This window comes from Rhipicephalus sanguineus, chromosome 4, assembly GCF_013339695.2.
Source record: "Rhipicephalus sanguineus isolate Rsan-2018 chromosome 4, BIME_Rsan_1.4, whole genome shotgun sequence".
Taxonomy (NCBI): Eukaryota; Metazoa; Arthropoda; class Arachnida; order Ixodida; family Ixodidae; genus Rhipicephalus; species Rhipicephalus sanguineus.
The window spans coordinates 61,167,009-61,191,627 of NC_051179.1; the positions used below are offsets into that span (position 1 = coordinate 61,167,009).

At 45.9% G+C, this 24,619-nt stretch overlaps 1 protein-coding gene across 15 annotated transcripts in view; it reads left to right on the forward strand.

Moving 5' to 3' along the window:
- LOC119390073 (clumping factor A) overlaps nucleotides 1–24,619 on the forward strand; it is a 136,648-nt gene that overhangs the window by 64,089 nt on the left and 47,940 nt on the right. For 10 of the 15 annotated variants that reach the window (XM_049414633.1, XM_049414637.1, XM_049414639.1 and 7 more), the window contains 4 exons: nucleotides 5,182–5,229; nucleotides 13,349–13,396; nucleotides 16,172–16,219; nucleotides 20,325–20,375. In XM_049414633.1, coding sequence (XP_049270590.1) covers nucleotides 5,182–5,229; nucleotides 13,349–13,396; nucleotides 16,172–16,219; nucleotides 20,325–20,375 — 195 coding nt within the window. The remainder of the gene's footprint in view (nucleotides 1–5,181; nucleotides 5,230–13,348; nucleotides 13,397–16,171; nucleotides 16,220–20,324; nucleotides 20,376–24,619) is intronic. The other 5 variants (XM_037657609.2, XM_049414638.1, XM_049414636.1 and 2 more) reach the window with 3 other exon arrangements.

Sequence of the window (24,619 nt, forward strand, 5' to 3'; positions counted from 1 at the left end):
TTGTGGTCAACGATAAACAATGTAATCAGTCTAGCGGTCTATATGACGAAGTTTATGGCTGTTAGAGTATTTTGTAATTGACACAGTATGACTTCTTTTAAAATAGTGACGAAGGGCTTCTCGATTAAAACTTTGCGTAAAAATACCGAGTTGTACTGAGCACAATAAGCATTTAAAGGTTGGAGCGCGAAAGCCTTAAATGCCTCACTAAACACGAAATTTTACCGTCGGCGTCGCCATACCGTGTCGTCGACGGTGTCTCGGCTCCTGTGGCGTCGGGGACGAGTCGTGCAAAAAATGATTACTACGTAATGAAGTCGCCATATGACGTCATCATGACGTCACCAATCCCAAAAATTTGTGACATCTTCATGACGTCACCAATTCTGCGTTATGTAACGCCTGATAATGCCGTTGAAGCGTCCTCCTTTGGGCGGCGAACAAAGCCGGAGAGCATGCGACCTCAAGAGAAGAAAATAAAGGCCACGCTTCGACTTAAAGCAAAGACTTCAAGACTTAAATACTTAAAGCAAAGTCTTAAAACAAAACTTGAAGCAAGGACTTAAAGAAAAGACTTAAAGATTTTATAAACCTCGCCAGAAATTTCGTCAAGTCATCTTGTTTTCGACATCGGTAATTCATTTGGCGAGCTGCATATCTCATTGAGTGATTGAGCAACTAATAAGCGCACACTCTTCCTGAGTTAAATGGGCCACAATTGACACAAACTGCGTTGCACGATCATCATTCTGTTTTTAAGAAGAGGCGCTAAACAAAGCTCTGTACGAAGTTCCAAATTTTAGGAGCTGGTCTTAAGCTGGGGAAGGTCCCGCGCCGTAAGTGTAACCTTAGTTCCAGAGGCGACCGCTACAGGCGCAGGTCGCGAGAATGCGAAGTCTTCTTCCTCTTGTTCTTCGAGCGCCTTGATGATGACATTACGCAGGCAAAACCACATATAGCATAGCCAACTGTAGCATGCGGACGCTCGGGCGAAAGAGAAGTCTTCTTCCTCTTGTTCTTCGAGCGCCTTGATGATGACATTAACCCATATATGCCCAAACTCGGAAACATGACAAAACACAAATATTTTTTTTCACAACATTTTTTCAAGCCGTAATATTGCCACGCCCACTTCTTGTTTTATTTTGATGTATTCGGGTTTGACCAGCAAGGACGGTTGTCAACGCTCGACGCTGTCCGCGAAGCAGTGTTCGAGAAGCTTCGCGATTGTAGCAGATCGTTTTGTTAAGATTGCGCGCCGCACGGTAATGTTCTAGCTTCGTCGAGAGATAACGCCGCCACCAGCGATATCGCTGGAAAGTTCGATAGCGCCTGTATATAAGCCGACGCGCTTGACCGCCTGTCAGTTGATCGACGGTCGACGCTCTGTTCGCCGCTATCAGTGTATTGCTGTAGTTTGACTTTCAGTTTCCCGGCCACAAGTTCGGCCAAATAAACAGTTTCATCTCGGACGTGCTGACTACTGTCTTCGTCGACGTCGCGACCACGTGACAATATACATATAGGACACTGGGCATTAGGGCTGTTATATTCGCGTGTAGTAAGCCTTAAAACATTTCACGTGCACGCCGACATTGCACTTCTTCCTCTCCATGACGTCTTTGATACAAAGCACGCGTTTGCCCGGAGAAAGAGGTCGGCATTTCACGTGCACTTCTTTCTCTCCATGACGTCTTTCACACAAGCACGCGTTTGTCCAAAGAAAGCGGTCGGCGCGTGGCAGCATGAAAAGCAAGCAATGTCTAGGCTTGCACACGTTGAGAATGAGGCCTGCTTGATGTGCTGTAGGTGGCGCTAGTCATTAGCTAAAGAAACAGCGATGTTAGAGTGCATCAAAGAAGCGTCCTATATGTAGGACACTGGGCATATATGGGTTAACGCAGGCAAAATCACATATAGCATAGCCAACAGTAGCGTGCGGCGCTCGCTGCATTCCGGCAGTGCGCTTCGATACTAATAACATGAACGAAGAAGACAAGGCGGCGCAGCATCTGCAAGCCAGCTCCTCAATCATCATTCGCTTGGGGATAAGCGTGATCCTGGCGACTGGAGACTTACAAAGAGGGTTCAACTTAAATTGAGGACGACGCAGCGAGCGATGGAAAGGAAAATGATAGGTGTAACCTTAAGAGACAGGAAGAGAGCAGAGTGGGTCAGGGAACAAACGGGGGTTAATGACATCATAGTTGAAATCAAGAAGAAGAAATGGATATGGGCCGGGCACGTAGCACGTCGGCAGGATAACCGGTGGTCATTAAGGGTAACTGACTGGATTCCAAGAGATGGCAAACGCGTGAGGGGGAGACAGAAAATTAGGTGGGTAGATGAGATTAAGAAGTTTGCAGGTATTACGTGGCAACAGAAAGCACAGGACCGGGTTGATTGGCGGAACATGGGAGAGGCCTTTGCCCTGCAGTGGGCGTAGACAGGCTGATGATGATGATGATGATGAAGCGTGATCCTGGCATCCTGGCTTTAGATGCGAAGCATCTTATGGCGGAGTTCAATCCGGTGGTGGTGGTAGTGGTGGTGGTGTGCAGCGTGACCACCCTTACTGCGCATGAGCAAACCCTCTCCGCACACGTCCTCTCCACACACCCATGTCCCCATATCCGCTCACCCTCTCCCTCTTACCACCTCTCCCCTCCCCCCTCCCCACTCCCACTTCCCCTTTCAACTCCCCCTCTGAAACGCGGGCTCGACATGCCGAAGCGCTGCTTCGCATCGCCTCACGGTCCCCTTTAGCGGGAGATGGTGTGATTTCTTTTTGAGATATGATTTCGTTTCTATTATTTACCGATAACCCTCCTAAATAAAAAAAAAATTTGCGCGGATTGCACTAGGTCGCGGAAGGCTGGGTCACAGCAGAGCTTGTGGGCACATAGCTGGTCCTGGCTTGGCTAGACTTTTACCCTCTCACCTCTTTCTTTGCTATAATATACTATACATGACTATGCTTGCCCTCTTTTTTTCTATCTCCTTTTTCTCTTTCTTTAAATCTTTTCCTCTCTATTTCTTTCTCGGTCTTTCTATCTTTTTATCTCTGTCTATTTCTGAGTTTCTCTTTCTTTCTCTCTATCTCTGTACTCGTTCTCCCCTCTTCCTTTCCCTGCTCCTCACTCTCACATCTATCTCCCTCATCCTCAATTTCCTTTCCCACCCCCTTCCTATACTATAGTATACAGGGCTATGCTATGCTCTGCTAGCGGGCCTGGATAGCCTAGTGGTTACGACGTTCACCTTTGAATCGTGGGGACGCGATTGAGCGCGTGCCGGTTCATGATGATAATTTTCTATCTACGAAACACGGCAAATCTCGACCATAGCAGCTCTGCTGTAAAGTCTGGTAGAAATATGCTTTAAATGCGAAGCATTTCTTAGCGAACCTTTGGCACTTTGAGCGTTTCTATCTACGTATCTATCTATCTATCTGTAGCCGCCTACGTCTGGGTGCTCTCATGATCGCCTACTTAACTTCGTGTAGACCAAAATTGGCATGGGTGGGTAAAAGGATTTGACGAATATGATTGTCGGGTGATGACATAAATAACGTGAAAATCCTGTCGCGTACGTCGTCAAACCCTTTCCACTAGACACGTGTGGCGCATACCCGTTTACCACGGGCAGAGGTGTACGGGTATGCGCCACAGGTGATTGACAGTCTACCCAGGAACGGCGAGAACAGACATTGGTAACCTAAGTGCTAGAGCGTTAAGGAAAACCAGCATTGGTAGCGTTGACTCGACGAATGGAAAGAATGAAAATTAGGATCCCAGCAGGAATCGAACCCAAGCATTCTGCGTGGCAATCAGGTATTCTACTACTGAGCCACGCCACGTCTATAAACTGGTTTGAAAAACAGCCTACGCAGGCGTAATATCGGTAATACATCTATTGTGGTTGTGGTGCTTGCTATCTAATTTTACAAGAAAGCAATAAACACTACATGATACTCCTACGATATGTACTCCTACGATACAGGCGTCATATCGAATTAACATCTGTGGTTCCAGTGTTGGCTCCGCTTTTATAGCAGTCTAATAAACATTACGCTTGTATTCCTATGATTAAGCAAGCTATATTGAAGCATTGCTCGATCCCGGAGGAATGCATTAACGAAAGTTACATATGATATTCACCGCACCGCAAAGTGCACTTCGTCCGCCAGAACGACGCAGTGTCCTCTTCATTTCTTACGAGGCTGGCGATGGCCTCAGGCTGACCCAGGATAATGCCAGATTGATTGTCAGCCGCTTTGTAGGCTAGGCTACGTAGGCCACATACGCCCAGGTAGTCTACGAATACGACAACCACCATCAAAAGATGTTGGTCTACGTAGCACTATCCAGGACTACCAGCCTCGACGGCTTCAGGTTCCGACATGTCGCCGGCTCTATCGACAGACAATTTGTCGACAAAATGACCGAGGCACCCACGAATTCCAACAGCTCTACTATACCACATACATCACTACACATGGACCCCTCATCACTACGATCACGACCGGATCCTATAACAAGTCATGACCAGTTGGTGGTGCTCTCTGATCACAGTGATGATACCCTTCTTCAAGAACTGTCAAGAACTTCTTCCCGACATGCGCACGAATTCGTGAAACGTGTGTGTGTTCTCGGGACACGCATAAGCACTACATATCAGCTTACCACTTCTGGTGTTGGTAATACCCACGTTGCCATTGGCACCGTTACCCAACCGTAATCAACTGGTTATATAACACATATGCGGCTCTTCAACATGTATGTGTGCGTATAAAATTTATACAAATCTTTAGCGTCATTTTGTAAGGTGTCGCTCAGTAAAAAAAGATTACGCCACAGTCACCTTCCCTCCGCATGCTTCATATAACATCGACTCCCACGGTACGTGAGATCTGCCGAATTTTTTGGCATTGCGGTATTCATTGAGTAAGGCTCGACATGCACGCTCCTCAAAATGCAAAGGACGATTACTGTATGATCACAGTCGGGCTCCTGTGTATCTATAGCTTATTGCATCATACATCTGGAGTGCATAGTTGCATTTGCAATAGCGTCTTTATAAGGACTATATGCATCTCACTCTCAAATTCATATAGGTATGAAGATTTTAGCAACATATTTTGTTATTTATGTTCTATTTTTCTGTAAAAAACCCTTACAGAATCCAAGCCAACCAAAGTCGGTAGCAGTAATGAAGATTCCAACAGCGGTAAGCCAGCCTAAAACAACTCATCAGTGCTAAGCGCACGTGAGCTGTAAACTCCTCGTCACTCACAACCAAAGAATTTGCTTTCCAGATACACTAGTGAGGTCGAAAATTTCATTCAATGTAATTACTAATCTGCGCGATAACAATGCAATGATCACAGAAAGAAATAGGCTCCGCTTTACACGACGGTTTACGAGAAAGAAGAGGCGCTGAAACTTAACTGCGATTAAGTCGTGTATCAGTACAACCTTGAGCATGCGTATAGCTGTGCAAAACTATTCAGCATCCCTGAGTCAATGTGTTCTTACTTTCAACTATCTGTGAGAGCACTTCAGCACTACTATCACGGCGGCTAAACCCAGTACAGTCCCTTGGTTTGTATACCCAGCTGAATTAGCCATAAACACAATGTTGCGATCAGAATATATATAGCCGAAACAGCCATGCTTTCAGAGAAATTAGTATTCCGCGGTGCATCATTAAAGGCATATAATAAAGCCGTTTATTAGGCGCCATGGCAAACCATACTACATAAAATCACGATTCATAGACCCACGCTTCGAGAACATTGTCACGTGGTTGTGACCGTGAGAAGGCTGCAGTAGGACTGGGAAATACGGAACTCTTTATTAGGGCGAACTTGGGCCCCGGAAAATGAAAAGTCAAGGTGCAAGCAATTCACGCCCTACACTGATAATACGAGAACAGTCGGCGGTCGTCGAGATATCTGATCATCGGTGGAACGCGTCGACTTTTATACATAGCCGTAGAACCTTCCGGCGTGATCGCCGACGCTCGCGCAAGCTCTCGCATAAACTTGACTATTCACGGCCTCTGCGTAATTTTAAAATAATGATCTGAAACAATCGCGAAGCTTCCCAAACATTGCGGCACGTTACTAACATTTTTTTTGTGGGTCAAACCCGAACACATCAAAATAAAGCAATGGACTCGCGTAGCAATATGAATAAAGAAGAAGAATAAACTTTATCGCATGAAGAGACCCTCTTGTGGAGCTTCACTGTGAACCTAATGAATATGTTGCAGCCCCGATACAAAAGAAAAAAAAACAACTTTCTATTGTGGCTACGTTGCATTTGTGTATGCAGAGTAAAAGCCCTATATAGTGTAAGATGTGAAGCCGACGTAGAAGATTGTACACATCAGGAAAATTCCGATATTGCGAAAATTTGATGCCAAGCCAAGTCACCTCCTTTTCCCGCAATTCACATGGACTGAGCCTTTGTTCGATTTTACGCTACTTCCACGCAGTACTAGGTCTGTTAGCAAGACTCTTGGCCGAACAGAAGCCTGTGTTGCCTTTTTTTTTTCGGAGCTGATGTAAGCACTGGCGTGACTCGGTGGTAGAGCACATGACAGCCACAGAAAAGCCTGGGTTCAATTTCGACTCGAAACCCAGTATTTTTATTCTTTACATCGCTCAGAATTTTTGGCTCATGGACAACGCCAACTATACCGTAATTCCACGCGTTAAAATAATGTCCCACGTCAGTAGCTGAATATTTGCACAGAAAGGTAGCAAAGATTCGGTAAAACTTCCGAATATAAACCATAAAACAAGTGGTTATTTCCTGCACGTAGAATACTTTTGCTTCAGTAAGTAGATTTCACGCTTTAGCTCTACGAGTGATTGATATGCCACGAGGAACAAAACTATGGGCATAATACTTTAGGCTGGATGTACTACGTTCTTAGTAGTAATGTGCTCCTGATATATTCATTGCCCTCGAAATTCTATTGGTTTAATTTTCTACGAGCCTAACTGCAGTCCCTACATTTGAGCAAAGTTTAAAAAAAAGACGTTTTTTTTTTAAAGACCGCGATACGCGCATTTAGCGTGTAGCGAAACAACTTCTGTAATATAGTACGAGACCTGTAACTACAGATTACGTAAATGTGTTATGCTCCCTCAAAACAGCTGTCACTCATTGGGTTGAATGTTCTCAGTGCTGCCTGAGGCACTAATCTTATTTCAAAGCGGGCGCACAACGAGCACACGGCATACACATTCGAGCTTCGCTAGCACAATTTGAACACTCTTACCTGTAAGTTTACGTCGTACGGTGCTTGACACTTCGCCGAAAGGTCACAATCGCTGTCTCTGCGAAAAACAGCTTCTTCCACGTCATCAACATACTTCGCATTGGACAGCTTCCGTCCTTTCGACAACACACTCTCGCGAAGGTACCCATCCGCACACATAACATCACTGAAACCGCTGCGGAGAATAATCGGTGGCATCGCTGCTCGCCCGCTGCGCCACAGTGCAGCGAAGTGTCCCGGTCTTCGCTAGTCTTGCGCGTTCCAAAGTACCTACAAAACGACGCACATCGAGCAAAAGCCGCGGTAGTGTCGAATGACGTTCAGCATGCGTTTGAAAGACGTGCCACGAGGTGTGTGAGGGCACGCTGAAACGTGCCGTCGTACGCCTCGCGGCGGCTCTGTATTACTAGATGTTTCTCAGCTAGCTCGCCAGGGTGGCACATCTTGTAAATTTTAGGCGCGCCACCTGGGCAGCGCTGGCTACCCATAACGCTAACATTGGGCGATGCTTTGGTGGCTCTTTAGTGCCGTGCCTGGTGTTACGATCCTGCGCCGAAGAGGAAGCGGCGTCCCCTGTTCTTCGAACAAGGCACCGAAGGGCTGCTCGCCTGCTGACGGCCGTTCAAACAATTGAATTGTCCTCCCGAGACAGGAAGCGAGACGCCATGCAGTCCGACATACCAAGGTTTGATGAGTCGACCGTAATGGTCCTTGAAGAGACAGCGGCGTCAGCGCGGATGACAACCAGTCCCGCTAATTGAGCGATGAGGTACTTCGGAGCGGCGGACCTTTTGATGCGCCCGGTTGTCCGATGTGTGACTCATCGCCCTACGGCCTTCACATGGCCAGGAATAGCCCCCTTGGTCCCACAGGTGCAGAGTGCGGAGGCCACGCTCCGGTCGAGGAGGTTGACCAGGGCGGGTGTGGGTGGCACCCTCATTAGTGTTGTGTGGGACGTGATTGGACCGTCCAAACTTTGAGCAATTCCCCCATTCTGGGATCTGGGGAAAAGAGACCCTTTAAAATGAGCCCCCACGGGCTCATTCGGCACGAAATCGTCGTCATGTAGAAACGAGACCTTCGTCATGTAACAAGATGTGCGTCATGTAAGACGAAATGGTCGTAATGTAAGAAAATGCTCGCCATGTAAATAAACCACTTTAAGTTTTCCTTCAGTCTCTTCATGCTGCCTCTGCATCTTCTTCCCGAGTCTCCGGTGCCTGCAAAGGCCCGTCGCAACACTCGTGGGGCGGCGTGGGTGGAGGTGCCGTATACCCTCTGCGTTACTTCACCAGGCTTGAACTTACGTTGCTTTCACTTCGCGCAACTTGAATGTTCTGACAGGCATCCTAGCAACCCACACATTCTGTCGCCTGCTTCTGCATGCGCGGGTAGCTACAGTGTACAAGCTGGGTGCTGCCGCAGTCTCTCCGCGTGGCGTGGTTCTCTGATCTACTGTTCTGTTACGTTAGTCACATGCGCACGGGCTTGCTGGCGCGCATGCTTACGCTTAGCTGTGTGGTTCTGCCTTTACATCAGTGTGCACGGCTTGTTTTCGATCTTGTGCGTTCGTCAACAGTAGGCATAACCGCAGGCCGATGAATCCTGCGTTCCGAGAGCTAGAACTCTGCGCTGCCCATAAGCTGCATAAGGTTTCAAAGCACTTATGAAATTGACAAAACTTGGAGTCCGCTTGTGCTTCGCCTTAAATAGTTGGAACGCGATAGCGTGATCGAGCGTCATTCGCAACGCTTTTTCATTCGCTTGCCACACTTCGCTTCTCGCTTCGCACCTCAACCATGCCACTAGGAAAGAAACTTGTGTGCCCGTGACATTGGCCGTTGGAAACTCTCCGAGGATACCTACTGGAAGTACAGTGGCGAAGTGACAGTTTGCCATAATTCATAATTCTGCGAAGTTGGACGACCGACCTGAGTGTGCATGTGGGAAACGTTTTTCGTTTTTATTTTATCTCTCTCTCTCTCTCTCTCTCGGCCTTCTTTGCTACCCCTCTTTCCTCACCCCTGTCAAGGGTAGCTTACGCTTAGCTTTGTGGTTACGCCTTTACGTCCATGCAGTGTATACGCGCCTTCTTTTATATCTTGCGCGTAGAGCCGTCAGCACGTTTAACACGAACACTCCGCATCAAGACCTGAAATGGCTTGATTGACGCCAGCGCCGCGTTGCTTTGTATTCTGTTGCCGAGATGTTATCAACACATGCCGACATACTATATTCGCCTCGTGCGCCACAGATGGCGGCGCTGCGAACGGCGTTCCGGTGACGCAAAGACGGGGATTCGGCTTTTGTCGTCTGCTATAGGCTCGGGCTAGAATAGCAGCATTTTCATTCCTTACCGCGCCGTATTCTTTACTTACCTATTCCTTATTCTTACCGCGATGTAACAAGAATGAATATTTTAAGGTTAAAGCCTTGGATTCCTTAACAAACGCGAAAATTGACAGTCAGCGTCCCGCTTCGGCAGCGTCAACACGAGTGATGCGAAAAGTCATCACGTGATGACGTCATCATGACATCACAGACCACAAAAATTTGTGACGTCATAACGTCATATCACATTATGACGTTATGACGTCATCATGTGATATGACGTTACGTGATCACATGATGGCCAAGTCTTCAGCCAGGGCTTCCGCTCAAGAGATTTGCCGTACTCCGTGTCAATGCATTATGAGAACTAACAGACAATAATGCCAAGGAAAGTATAGGAGATGGTATTTGTAGTACTTAGGATATAAAGGTGAAGAAAGTAAAGTGGACGAAAAGATAACTTGCCGCCGGCAGGGACCGAACCGGCGACCTTCAAATAACGCGTCCGATGCTCTACCACTGAGCTACGGCGGTGGTCATCCTCCCGTCCACTTTTCGGGGTATATATGTGCATTAAACCGAGGAGTGTTGTGGTACCGACAGGTCGTTTGAGAGCGCTCTGACTTTGTCTAAAAGTGTTAAATTCAAGAGCTTTAAAGCTCTCCAACAAGAATAAACAGGTATGCAAGTCATGTTTCTCCTTCCTGATCATATTTTGACCCAATAATGTTAATAGCAATGGTTAGTTGCTATTTTACGTAATTTTTTCAGCGTCTGCGGAGCGCTCGAAAACGACCTGTCGAATGTACCATTAGTCAGCGCCGATCGCAGCCATCAGCACACACGCATCAGCAACTAAATAAAAAAGGACATGACATAACTTTTCAGTGGCTTTCAGGCCACTGTGGCACCAACCGCAACGAGCATGCCGATAATGCGGCTAGGAATGCTCATGAAAACGCCGTGCAAGAAGCCATTGCACTATCAAGCAGCAACACAGCAGCAAAAATTAGTTCCCTCGTGCGCGACGTCACACATCTGATATGGAATAGGCCCGGTTTTCTACATAACCATCTTCCCCGTCTGGATCCATCACTTCAAACTCCATCCGTGCTATCCCGATCCGAAACAACCGTTTCTTTACCGAGTGTTCTTCACAAATACGATAGCTTTCCTTACTGAATCGGAAAGGCAGACATTGTTGCCTGTGATCACTGTGGCAGCAAGGAAACCATTGCACAAGTCTTTTCTCATTGTCATTTCTAAAGCACCCAGAGACAACAGCCCTCAACATTGTTAGCATGCATCCATGACCAGCCACTTTCCGAGCAGTCAGTCAGGGAAGGCCGCAACCTTGGAGCTTCACACCAGAAAGCGACGATGGCGCAGGTGTGCACTGTGTTGATGCTGTGGCTGATGATGATTAATTATGGTTGAGTGCATTCTAATGGGCGGATTTTTAGACCACGCACTCGTTCCGAAATTTTCATGGGCTGACGTCTGTTGCGATATTACGCTTCTGCCATGCAATATTACATCTGTTAACGAGGCTCCTCGCCCAACATGACGCCTGTAGTATTTTTTTCGGAACCAGTTTCAAGCGCTGGCGTCGCTCAGTTGTAGGACACCTCACTGCCACGCAGAATGCCTAGGTTAGACTCAAAACCATAATTTAATTATTTGCATCCATAAGGATTTTTTCCTCGTGGACAACGCCGCAGACACCAACGCCGAAATTTCTGAGAGACGGGTTTTAACATAATCGCGTTAAAATATTACCTCGCCTCAGTAACAAAATATGTGCGATAAAATCAAGGTAGCAAATATTTGTTTAAATTTGTGACCGTGGAATAAATGAGTATTCTCAGCACGTAGAATACCTGTGTTGTCAAATATAGATTTCACGCTTTAGCTCTACCAACGAGTGAGACATTATGGGGAGCAATGCACCCTCGAACTTTAAAAGTTTAATGTTCCATGGGCCAAACCAAGGTCTCACATTTAGCGTAGTTCATTCGTGCATCAGAAATGATTCGACTTCTCGGACCGCAAGTCTGGTGGGCACCAACAAGCATAGGTCACTCAGGCTCACTCATCAAATACAATTTGCCTTTAGGGCTCACTCGGACTCAGACTCACCAAATTTTCTCATCCGGACTCCTCGGACACAGACTCACTGAAATTTTCGCAACCGGACTCACTCGGACTCAAACTCACCAAAATATTGCTCACTCGAGCTCACTCAGACTGAGACTCGCAGCTCGATCACAGCCTGAGTGAGTCTCAGTGAGTTGACTCATAAGTCCATTAGCGTATAATTAACTCTTTGCGACAATAGTGCCAAATTTAACACCAATATCTCATATAATTGGTGCTCTACTTTGCGCGTTTTGATGTCGTACCTTCAAATACGAGTTATCAATGATTACAATCCAGTAAGGACATTTTTATTGAAAGAGATGTCTCACACCAGATATTTTTATCAAGAACCTACCGTGAAAGATTTTGCCGGAGAAAGTTCAAACCCCCTTCGCCTCCGCCCCACTCCGTAACTCACGCCTCTGATCAATAAATATCGATATGGTGTATGAACTGAAGTGCTTTGAAGTATGTGTGAGTAGACGAGAGGAGAAACGTGAGTCGTCATAAGGCTTATAGTAATCCTGACGTCGAGTAGATAGGACCATAGGTCGGCAAAAAAAAAAATGTAGCGCTCACTCAGACTCACTCATGATATATTTTTTGCCCTTAGGACTCACTCAGACTCAGATTCAACAAAATTTGCCTCATCCGGACTCACTCGGACTCAGATTCACGAAAATATTCCTCACCCGGATTCACTCAGAGTCAGACTCACGAAAACATTTCTCAGCCTGACTCCCTCTGACTCACACTCACGGCTCAATCCGAATCTGAGTGAGTCTGAGTGAGCTGACTCATGAGTGAGTTTGCCGACCTATGCCAATAAGTATAGATATTGAAAACTGTAGTGTGTTTGACAGCACTTTTCCAAAAATTTTATTGTCACTGATACACAATGTAATCGGTCTCTATAGATGTCGATATGACGAAGTTTTTCTGTGTCAGAGTATTTTCGAATTAACACAGTGTGGCTTTTTGTATATTATTGAGGAGGGCTATCTAGGTTAAAACACTGAGTAAACTCTCTAGTAGAACTGAGCACAGCAAGGATTTCAAGGTTTTATAAATATTGCCTGAAATGCCGTCAGGTCTTGCCCTTTTCGACATTGTTAATTCGTCAATGGCGAGTTCTATCTCTTGTTCAGTGATTAAACCACTAATAGGAGCACACACTTACTCAGACAAAGGGGTCACAAAGGGCATAAATTCCGTTACAAGATAATTCTGTTTTTCAGGAGAGGCGCTGAACATTGCTTTGTAGTAATCTTCGAATTCTGACATATGATTTCTTTTCTATTATTTACCAATGACTCTTGCCAATAAAAATCTGGTACAAAACCACTTTTTGTGTTGCGGTATTCGTTGAGTGAGGCTTGACGTGTAGGTTCCTCAGAAAGAAAATTACGACCTTGAACGACCGAAAACAGGCTTCTGTATAGCGTATTGCATCGTATCTCAAGAGTGCATGTTTGGCATCAGCGGTTTCTTTTGTATAAGAACTAGGCGGCTCATACAAATTGAAGTCTATGACGATTTTTAGTAACCTCTTTTTTTTCTAATTTTCTATAAAATTTCTTTGCAGATTCCGAGAGCGGTAGCCAAGAAACAGGCAGCCAACAGTCAGACAAAGGTATATCAGCCGACCAACACCTCCTCAGTGCTAAGCGCGGGTGTGCAGTAAGCTCCTCGTCACTAGCAATCGAAGAGTTGAGATTACAGAGTGCCTACTGAGGTCGGAAATTTGATCGAATGTTATTACCAATCTACGCGATAACAATGCAATGATCTCAGAAAGAAACATGTTGCGGTGTTCACGATAAACAAGAGGTGCTGAAACGTAAATGCGATTAAGTCGTCTCTGAGTACTACCATAGTCCCTCAATACTTTTTACTGGTCGCGAGACTTCGGGCCAAGTTTGGTATAGGGACAGAAGGTCCTGCCAGGAGCGCCACTACAGACAAGAAGGCTTTCATCGCAGCCGCTTAAACAGCATGTTTTTCGTGCGTTACGAGGTTTACGCGGCGGAGACTCGCTCTGCTGGCTTCACGGACATATTTCAGTGGGGTTTCATAACCTGGTCTCCCATCGCTTGCAGGCAGCGCACTCGTTCCTGCGCGTAACGGCCATAAATGTCTGTTCGGTTGCGGCAGTGTTCCATTCCTTTCGATCGAGGTGAAAGAGGTGTGCAGCGCGGGGCTGCACGTCGATTTAGCGAACACTGTTTAATGTCTAAGGGCCCTCGCACGCCGCAAAGTGCCAAGCGATTGTTTATAATGCATATTCCCAGGCATGCCATACAACAGCTCCTTTCACTTGGACGAAAGTCAAACCAGCGTCTTGTGCGGATGATTGATCTAGGAACGACTGAAACCTTTTAGCATCTTAACAAAAACCAGTAGGCTTCAAATATTTTGTTTTCATAACAAACAATTCATTGCAGGCTGTAAGCGTTTTATTTTCAAAACTGAAACTGATGAAGGCACACATACAAGTGCAGAAATATGAATAAATATGCATTATTACATGCTCAAAAAATACATCAGAAACAGCTAAGAACATAAGAACATATAGTAGCACAAACAACTATCAAAGTATTAAAAATATATGGTAAGGCCAGGCCCGTAGCCAGGAATTTTTCCGGGGGGGTGGGGGGGCGGGGGGGGGCCACTTGCTGAAAGACTTGATTATTTGAGAAAAACGCCTATTTTCATTATTTATTTTCGATAAAAACCATCTGTCATCAAAATTTCGCGGGGGCGAGGGCCCCCCCCCCCTGGCTACGGGCCTGCGTAAGGCTCAACTTGACCGCAGATAGATTTTCGAGGACATGCACAAAGAAGCAAGCCGTGTAAAACTGCAGTATTTACCGTCATTAGTGCATCCAATTCGTCGGAGCCGTCCGTGCGCATCATCTGTGCCGAATTTTCCCCGCTGGAATCATTTGATGACTCCCGGGGACGCTTGACCGGCTGCCTCTGTGGCAACTGCTGAGGTGCCGACTTCTTCGACTAGGAAGCCGGGACGCCTTCAAACAATCGAGGAATTGCGTCGGCCCTCAGCTTAGCTCTTTCACGCGGCAATCTAACAACAGTGCCTTGTACAACGCACTCGTCTTCACGAACAACGTCCTCCTTATCGAAATGTATTTCGCATACGCGAACATTCGGTGAGATAAACGAGAATGTACCTTTTTTCTGACAAGTCCGTTTCCGAATTCTCTCGGCTTTCGGTGTCTGTGAACAACACGAACAACGACACTTTTTCGACGGTTCCTCTGTAGTGGGAGCGACAGTATGGCACACAGCATATGTCTTCGGCATCGTTTGTCAAGCTGCCGCTAACTATTCATCGCGTTCGAAAACGGTAACAGGCACAGACATCACCGCGCACTCGCGATAAAACACGACGCCAACAGAGCCAACACACCACGCCGTCGTCTCGCTGGCGTCGACGAACGCCTTTTTAGCATCGATGGCGCCGTGCAGCGGTCAAAGTTGGCAGCACAACAAGCTCTCTCATAAAGTGACGGAGACGTTTCGTGACCAGTAAAAAGTATTGAGGGACTATGGTACTCCCTTGAGCATGAGTATACGAGAGAAAAACCATACAGCGTTTCTGTGTCAAGAGATCCTGCATTTTCAACTATCAATGAGAGCACTTAGCGCTCACACTACGGATAAAACCCACTACGATTCCTTAGGTTCCATACACAATTGAAATCGCCAATGAACGCAATGTTACTATCACAATCTAGCAAACCAGCCACGCCTTCAAATAATGTAAGACGCCGTGGTGCATCACTAAAGGCATATACGTTTATTAGGCACCACAGTAAACCATAAACCATAAAATCGTATTGTATAAACTCACGCTTGCAGAATGTTAATATATCTAAACCTAATAAATTCGTTGTGCCCGCGGTGCAAAGAAAAAAAAAAGCTTTCTATAAAGGTTTCGTTGATTTTCGTGTTAGTGGAATAAAAGCCTTATATTGGACAAGATGTAAAACCGACATGGAGTGTTGAACAAATCAGTAAAAACTCCAGGCGCTGAACAATGTTTTGTTGTAATCTTCAAATTCTCACATATGATTTCTTTTTTATTCATTACCGATTACTCTTGCCAATAAAAATCTGGCAAAAAAGTAAAAAACCAAATTTTTGTGTTGCAGTATTCATTGAGTAAGGCTCGACGTGCGCGCTCCTCGAAATGCAAAGGACGATTACTGCACGATCGCAGAAGGGCTCTTTTGTAGCTTATTGCATCATGCATGTGGAGTGCATAGTTGACATTAGCAATATCGTCTGCATATGGACTAGGCACCTCACGCTCAAATTCGTATAGATTATGAAGATTTTTAGTAACATATCTTATTTTAGTTTTCTGTAAAAAAAAATCTTACAGATTCCGAAAAACCCGAAGACGGTGACAGTCACCAAGATTCTAAAGCCGGTAAGTGGGCCTACAAACAACTCCTCAGTGTTAAGCGCACGTGAGCTGTAAACTCCTCGTCACCCACAATGAAACATTGCCTCTCCAGATTGGTAGTGAGGTCGGAAATTTGACATAATGTAATTATTAATCTGCGCGATAACAATGCAATGGTTCCAGAGAGAAATAATCTCCGCTTTACACGACGATTTATGAGAAAGAAGAGGCGCTGAAACATAACTGCGATTAGGTCCTGTATCAGTACTCCCTGAGCATGCGTATAGCACAGCAAAACTATTCAGCATTCCTGAGTCAATATGCCCTTACTTTCAAATATATGTGTGAGAGCACTTCAGCACTCCTATCACGGCGGCTAAACCCAGTACGATCTCTTGGTTTGTATACCCAACTGAAATAGCCATCAACACAATGTTGCGATCAGAATATAGCCAAACAGCCAAGCTCTCAGAGAAATTAGTATGACGCGGTGCATCATTAAAGGCATATATTAAAGGCGTGTATTAGACGCGACGGCAAATCATACTACATAAAATCACGACTCACATGGTTAAAATCACGTGGTTGGGACCGTGAAGAAGGCTGCAGCAAGACTGGGAAATACGTAACTCTTTATTGGGGCCAACTTGTGCCCCGGAAAATGAAAAGTCAAGGTACAAGCAATTCACGCTCTACATTGATAGCGGCGAGAACAGTCGGCGGTCGTCGAGAAATCTGGCTGGTAGGTTGTCCCTTGGCTACCTGGCACAACCCACTGCGGAGAAATCTGATCAGCGGTGGAACACGTCGCCTTTGTGTCATAGAACCTTCCGGCGTTACCGCTGGTGCTCACGTAAGCTCTCCATAAGCTTGACTATTCGCAGCTTGTGCGTAATCTTAAAAGGATGATCTGAAACTACCACGATACTTCCCAAACATTGCGGCGCGATCTGCGCCGAGCGTTGCCAACATTTTTTGTGGGTGAAACTTGAATACATCAAAATAAAGGAATGAACTCGCGTGGCAATATGAACAAAGAAGAAAAATAAACTTTATTGCATGAATAAACCCTCTTGTAGAGCCCCACTGTGAACCTGATGAATACTTTATAGCCGCTATAGAAAAGAAAAAAAACTTTTTATTATGGCTTCTCTAAATTTTTGTAAGCACAGTGAAATCCCTATATAGTGTAAGATGTGAAGCCTACATAGAGGATTGTACGCATAAGGAAATATCTGATTTGCGAAAATTTGATGCCAAGCCAAATCACCTCTTTTTTCCGCAATTGACATGGAGTAAGCCCCTGTTCGATTTTACGCTACTTCCACGCAGTACTACGTCTGTTAGCAAGACTCATCGCCGAACAGACAACTGTGTAGCTTTTTTTTTTTTTCCGGAGCAGATTTAAGCACTGGCGTGGGTCGGTCGTAGAACACATGACTGCCACACAGAAGCCTAGGTTCAGTTTCGAATCGAACCCCATTTTTTTTATTCTTTACATCGCTCAGAATTTTTGGCTCATGGGCAACGCCAACTATACCAAAATTTCCACGAAACGGTCTCTTTAACGCTACAGCCGATCGCATTAAAATAATGTCCCGCATCAGTGGCTGAATATTTGCAAATAAAGGTAGCAAGTGCTCGGTAAAACTTCCGAATATAAACCATGGAACAAGTGATTATTTGCGGCACGTAGAATATTTCTGCTCGCATAAGTAGATTTCATGCTTTAGCTGTACCAGTGATTGATATGCCATGGAGAACAATAGTATGGGCATAACACTTTAAGCTGGATATAAGTTCTTAATAGTAATGTGCTCATGATATATTCAATACCCTCAAAATCCATTGGTTTAATTTTCTACGAACCGAACCGCAGTCCCTAAATTTGAGCAAAGCTTATTTCCTACGTCATAAAAAAGCATCTAATTCTCCAAATATGCGCGTCACTATATTGATACTAGAATAGTTTGTACAAAAGAAAATTAGGTCATCTGCATACGCTAATACTTTTACCTCAATCCCATACACATCGAATCCCCGAACATTGCAAGAGAGAATCACGCTAAAGCACAGTGATTCTAAGTAAACAACAAAAAAGGAGTGGATCAACACCGGCATTGGCACTAGTAGTACCATTAACAACCAAACGAGCCGAACAATCATAGTACCATATTATTACGCATTTTTTTAGTATATAGGATAGAACGTTATGATGTTGAAGAAGAAAAATCAGTTGTTCATGCGAGTGGGAAAATTTATCCAGCACTGTTAAAGGGGTCATGAAGCACCCCTTGGGCTTGTTGAAAAAACACATCCTGCAAAAAGCTGACACGGCTATGAACTGCTCTGCAAAATATTACAGTCGTGCGCGCCGCGTAAAAGCCACAAGCGGAGCGCGAAGTTGCCGTTCTCTCAGGCGTCCTCTTTTCAAACAGAAGCCGGTTCTCACTCTCGTCGGTGGGCGGGGCGTCTGCAGGTTGACGTCGCGGATCTGCCAGTTTACGTCGCAAGAGGCATAGCTTGCTTATTGGCCGATAGCCGGATGAGATGCGCTTCTTGCCACGGGGTGCCGCCACTTGCCCGCGCCGCACTCCTCAGTCTGCTAACTTTACACGGTAGCCGCACTCGCGCATGCGAATCACAGCGGGAGAGCGATCGCGTTTCACGACGCGCGCTGGCGTAACTTCTTACCCCCGTGCCATCCCCCCCCCCCCTGTCTAGCTTCCAGTGCGCTCGTCGGCACGAGAAAAGAGAGAAAGCGCTGAGAGCGTGCGCCAAACCCCCGTAACTCCGCTCATTCTTCACGGATTCGAGAAATTTTTGCGGCAATCGATTCGGGAGGCAGTAAACTCCGATACTGAGGTCATTAGATCATTACTTGGAAAAGTGGTTCATGACCCCTTTAAGGCAATGTAAGTGTTTGTTTGTATTGGCCCACTTCTCAGATCGCAACTCTGGTGGGCACCAAAAGTATAGACAATGCCAATTGTAGTCTCTTAACGCGACAGCGTTAAAAAGCTCGTGTCGCAGAAATTCCGGTGTCGGTGTCGACGTCGTTTGTCGTGAGCGAAAAATCGGCGTTGTCCGTGAGAAAATTTCGAGGTAAATGCAAATATCGAAGTATTTAAAAGCTTTCGGATCGAGAGGGACCGGGGATTCGAACTTGCGACTCCTCGCTCCGTGGCGCGATGCGTTTAGCCGCTTGGCCACCCCGCATACGTTCTCTAGCATGCTAACGTCGAGCTATTTATGTACACCATTTACCGTTCGCGGTACGCACATCTAGGAGGTGCTCCAGCGTGGCAGAGGCTTGACTATCACCCGCGAGGTGGCGCAAAGGGCCAATGGGCGAGCTTTGAACGGCATCGCCCCGCTGTGTTTCGTCGCGCCGCATTCATGGATATAGGGGCCTTGCGGCACGGTTTTGGTGTCCGCCGAGAATAGAAGGCAGGCTAGTGTTTGGGAAGGCGATAACAACATGGTGAGATTACGCTATCGCGTTCTACTCTTGAAATCGAAGCACAAGAGTCCTCCAATTTACGATAGCACTTTTTTAAAAATCATATAGAAAACGATACACGATGTAATCTGTCTGGAGCTGTCGATGTGACGAAGTTTTTCTCTGTCAGAGTATTTTAAATGTAGGAGAGCACGGCTTAGTGTAAATAATTGACGAGGGGTTTCCAAGTTAAAACTCCAAGTAAAAATCTCGAGGAGTACTAAGCACAGTTAGAACTTTAAGGTTTTATAAAGCGCTCCTGAAATTCCTTGAGGCCCTGACATTTTTGACATCGGGAATTGGCCAATGGAAAGTTCTATTTCTCGTTTAGTGATTGAACCACTAATATAAGCACACGCTTCATGAGTTAAAGTGGGCAATAATGACAGAAGCTGCGTTACAAGATCATCCTTCTGTCATTAAAAAGGAGCGTTGAACAGTGCCCTGTAGTAAGATTATAGAACATGGCCACCTCTGCAGCGTATCGTGCCTCTATAATGCATATTTGGCAATACCAATTTAGTCTGTATAAGAAATGGCGCCTCACACTCAACCTCATACATATGTTATGACGTTTTTTTTTTTGTTACATCATTTGTTCTAACTTACTATAAAACCCCGTTACAGGTTCCAATGGGCAGTCCCATGAAACACAGAAGCCCGAAGAACCAAACAACGGTATTTTATCCAACAAATAATTCTTCAGTTTAACGTGCACGCGAGCAGTTAACTCCTCGTCACTCAGAATTGAGGAGTCGAGTTTCGAGAGTGCCTGCTGCGGTCTGAAATTTGATAGAATATCATTAGCAATCTGCGCGATAACAATGGAATGATCTGAGAAAGAAGGTTCCGGTTTACACGGCTATTCACGAGAAATAATAGGTGCTGCAACATAACTGCGATTAAGTGGTGTGTGAGTACTACCTTAATCACGTGTATAGGAGAGAAAAATTATTCAGGGTTTCTATTTGAAGAAGTCACTGATTTTCAGCTATCCGTGGGAGCACTTCAGCACTCCTATCACTTTGGCTAAACTCAGTACGACATCTTGAATTGCATACACAATTGAAATCGTCCATGAACACAGCGTTACGATACCAATCCAGCAAAATAGTCATGCTTTAAATTAAATTAGTGTACTGCAGTGCATTATAAAGGTATATATAGTGATTAGGCGCCGTGGCAAACCATACAACAAAAATCACATTATGTAAACCGGCGCCTGACTAATGTGAATATATCTGAACCTAATGAATGCGTTGTACCACGGTGCCAATAATATAGAACAAAAAAGAAAAGAAAAGACCGCTTTGTATGAAAGCTTCGCTGATCTGAGTGTTAGTGGAATAATAAGTCCTATATAGGACGAGAAGTGAAAGTGACATGGAGGATTGCACACATCAGGAACAAATCCGACTTTGGGAAAATCTGATACCAAGCCAAAGGCACGAAGCGTGCACCGCACCTTATTTTTTTTTAGATGCGAACTATCTCTTGCTCGGGGGTATGTCACGCGGCGTGGTAATCTGCACGCGGCGTAGTCGTCCGCAATAACACTACGCATGCGCAACTCTCCTCCTTCCCTCTCTCCAACAGCTGCGCGTTACTCTCTCCACTTCTCTACCAGCACCTGATTGCGCTTCCCCTGCGTCTCGCTTCTGCTCTCACGGCGCATACGTTACTCTCCTCCTCTAGTCTCCTCTCCTTCAAGTGGTAGAGCGCTGCGCGCGTTCAGTCCAGCGGTTACCTCGATTGGCTCCTCTGAAATGCGGGCTCGACACGCCGAAATTCTCTCCTGCGCAGCGCGGCAATGAGGGCCAGCGCATGCGCGTGCCCTCCCCCTCTGTCTCCTCTCCTACGCTGCCTCTCTCTCGCGCACCTGTCGACCGCGTTCCCCGCACGCCCTGTGAGAATTAACGGGCAGGCTAGAGGGAAGACACGATGCGCGTAGTGTTCCTCTTCGCGTTCCACGACGCGAGGTCGGTAGCATGCCCAGCGAACGCCAACGGAACGCGATCGTGCAAGTGCTCCGGCTTCGCATCGCCTCATGGTCCCCTTTAGCGGGAGATGGTGTAATTTTTTTACGTGCTTCTTCCTTATTTACCTATATGGTTTGCACTTCCCCTCAGATTCAATCTACTGTTTATTACATTATTGACATGTTCGGAAATATAAAGTATTCGTTAAAGATGTCTTCACCACAGGGGAGTAGTAATATGCTGCGAAGCTTATATATAATAGGAAAACGAATGTTAATGCCCAGTGAAACCCACCAGCAGCGAAAATAGGCACTGTTACGCACGGGGCCTAATGATTAGTACGTAATATTGTGTTCCTTAATGGTAAAACAAACCCTCCCGTTTTCTCCAGTATGAGCAACGAGACATCTGATAAGTGCTCTGGCACTCATTCAGATCAAACTGTTTTTCACATGACTCAACTAATAAGATCTATACGCGTAGGCGTGCGCAAGGTTAACCATTAGGGGGGAGGGGCAATGTCTCACCGAGCTTCCCTCCCCTCTCTCCCCATTGGTCGAGTTCAAGAGAAAACAAGCTTCGCAGTGGGTGCAATAACGAAAATGACGCGATGACGTGCTTCCCACAAAGGCCTGCCTTTGACTCCCGGCTTTCAGAGGCGAAAATGGGAAGTAAAGAGCTCTTGGAATGCAACATCAGGGGCACGCGGCCGCCTTTATCGTCAAAAGCCTGCATGGCCATAACCTTGCACTTTAAGCAACGACGGGAGAGGTGCAACTGAGTGAAGGTATGAAGCAGGAGGCTTGGCGGCCCCCTCATATGATTGGGGGGGGGGGGGGGGGGGGGGGCGGGCTTGGCCACCCTCGTGCGCACGCCTACGTTTACACGTTTGAAAACCTTTCACGCAATCGCTTGTTACCTAGCAGTTGCTCATTGCAATGTTCGCGTTATTTCTTCGACCTACGTTGCAAACGCTAATTTGTTATCAGCAACAATTCACTTGATTGGACAAAAGCAAAGAATTCGATATTCTTATTGTTATAATGGAGCGATCATAGGGTCAACTTTATTATGCGAACACTGATTCTGACGAGAGACCACTAAATTAAGTTGGCCGAAGCTGTATCACACAGTGAAGTTGCTGCACGACTATACGAGCTGCTACGGAGTCTACCTCAAACTCCTGCTCACTGTTACATTTAAGTTGAAATAATCGCACAGATAATGAATTCGTTATCGCTCCATGGGTAGAGCCAGGCGCGTACATCGGAAGCAAGATTTAACCATCCATTATTTGTGCGCATCAAACTAATCGTCAAAACTAATTGAATAATCTCCAATGACGTCTAAGTTGAGGACCCCAGGCTGCAAGTACAACAGCCGAAATGCCCACTACGCCCTGATTCTTCCTTTTCGCGAATTGGAGAGGTACCCACAATGCATCCGTAACGCGACACGCGCAACTGCACGCTTTGTTGATGCCGCAGCTGATGTTGATGATTAATTATGCCTGAGCGCTGTGTGATCGGCGCGCCTTTAAACCACCCACCCGTTGCGCTATTTACATGTTTTCACGCCTGAGGCGATTATGTTACACTCGTTAAGGAATGTGACCTTTATTGAAATAAAAGGACGACTGTTGACCGCTCTTGGGGATAAGGTGGGAAAGGGGTAAGGTGATTAAAGGGTGATGAGGAACTTCATGTCACGTCTTCGCACGAATCAGTCGCCCTCTCCTACACCACTCGAAACAGGCCACTTTGACTACCGTATATTGCGAGAGCTTTTTGGGCTTCATGGTCAGACTTTATTAAGTTACGTACAGCTGCCATGTCGGCGTGCAGCAGATGTTAAATGTGCCGTCTGCCTTTTGTGAAAGCTGCGCATGTCCAAATGAGATGTTCTAAATCTGCTTGGCACAGCGTCTGACAGTGTGTGCATCGCGTAAAAGTATATTCACCCGAAGGTCGGGTAGCTTGCTGCCATTTGTCTAGTATGTGTGGTGTGTATGCAGAGTTGGCCATAACAGTGGCAACAATGGACAACCTTGTTTCACGATAGATTGAAACAACAACACTGGTAGGTGCACCACAATTAACAGTCAAACGAGTCGCACTAGATTTCTAGTACACTTTTGCGCCTTTAAATATAGTGAAGCCAACGTTAGCATGTTCAAGAAGACAAAACAGAATGATGACGGAACCTATCAAATGCCTTCGCTAAACCTATATTTGTAGCACTGCCAGTTGTTCATGCGAGTGAGAAAATGATTCCGGTGCTGTACGGGCAATACGAAAGCTCGTTTGGATTGAGCGACTTTTCAGACCGCAAGACTGGTTCGTACCAAAAAATATACACACTGCATAATGCAGTCTGTTTGATTGTACTGTCGCAATAATATTGTGGTCAACGATAAACAATGTAATCAGTCTGTAGCGGTCTATATGACGAAGTTTTTGGTTGTCAGAGTATTTTGAAATTGACACAGTATGACTTCTTTTAAAATAGTGACGAAGGGCTTCCCGATTAAAACTTTGCGTAAAAATACCGAGTTGTACTGAGCACAGTAAGCATTTAAAGGTTAAAGGTTGGAAGGCGAAACGCTAAAATGCCTCGCTAAACACGAAATTTGACCGTCGTCGTCGGCGTCCCGCGTCCTGCGGCGTCGGGGACGAGTGGTGAAAAAAATTATCATCACGTGATGAAGTCTGCTTATGACGTCATCATGACGTGATAAATTCTGTCGTGACTTAACGCCTCATAATACCGTTGTAGCGCCTTCCTTTGGGCGGCGAACAAAACCGGAGAGCGTGAGACCTGAAGCGAGGAAAATAAAGACGGCGCTTCCCAGTGGCACGTCAAGCCACGCGAAGCGTGGCTTTACGCTTCGACTTAAAGCAAGGACTTACAGACTTAAAGCCTTAAATCAAAGACTTAAAGCAA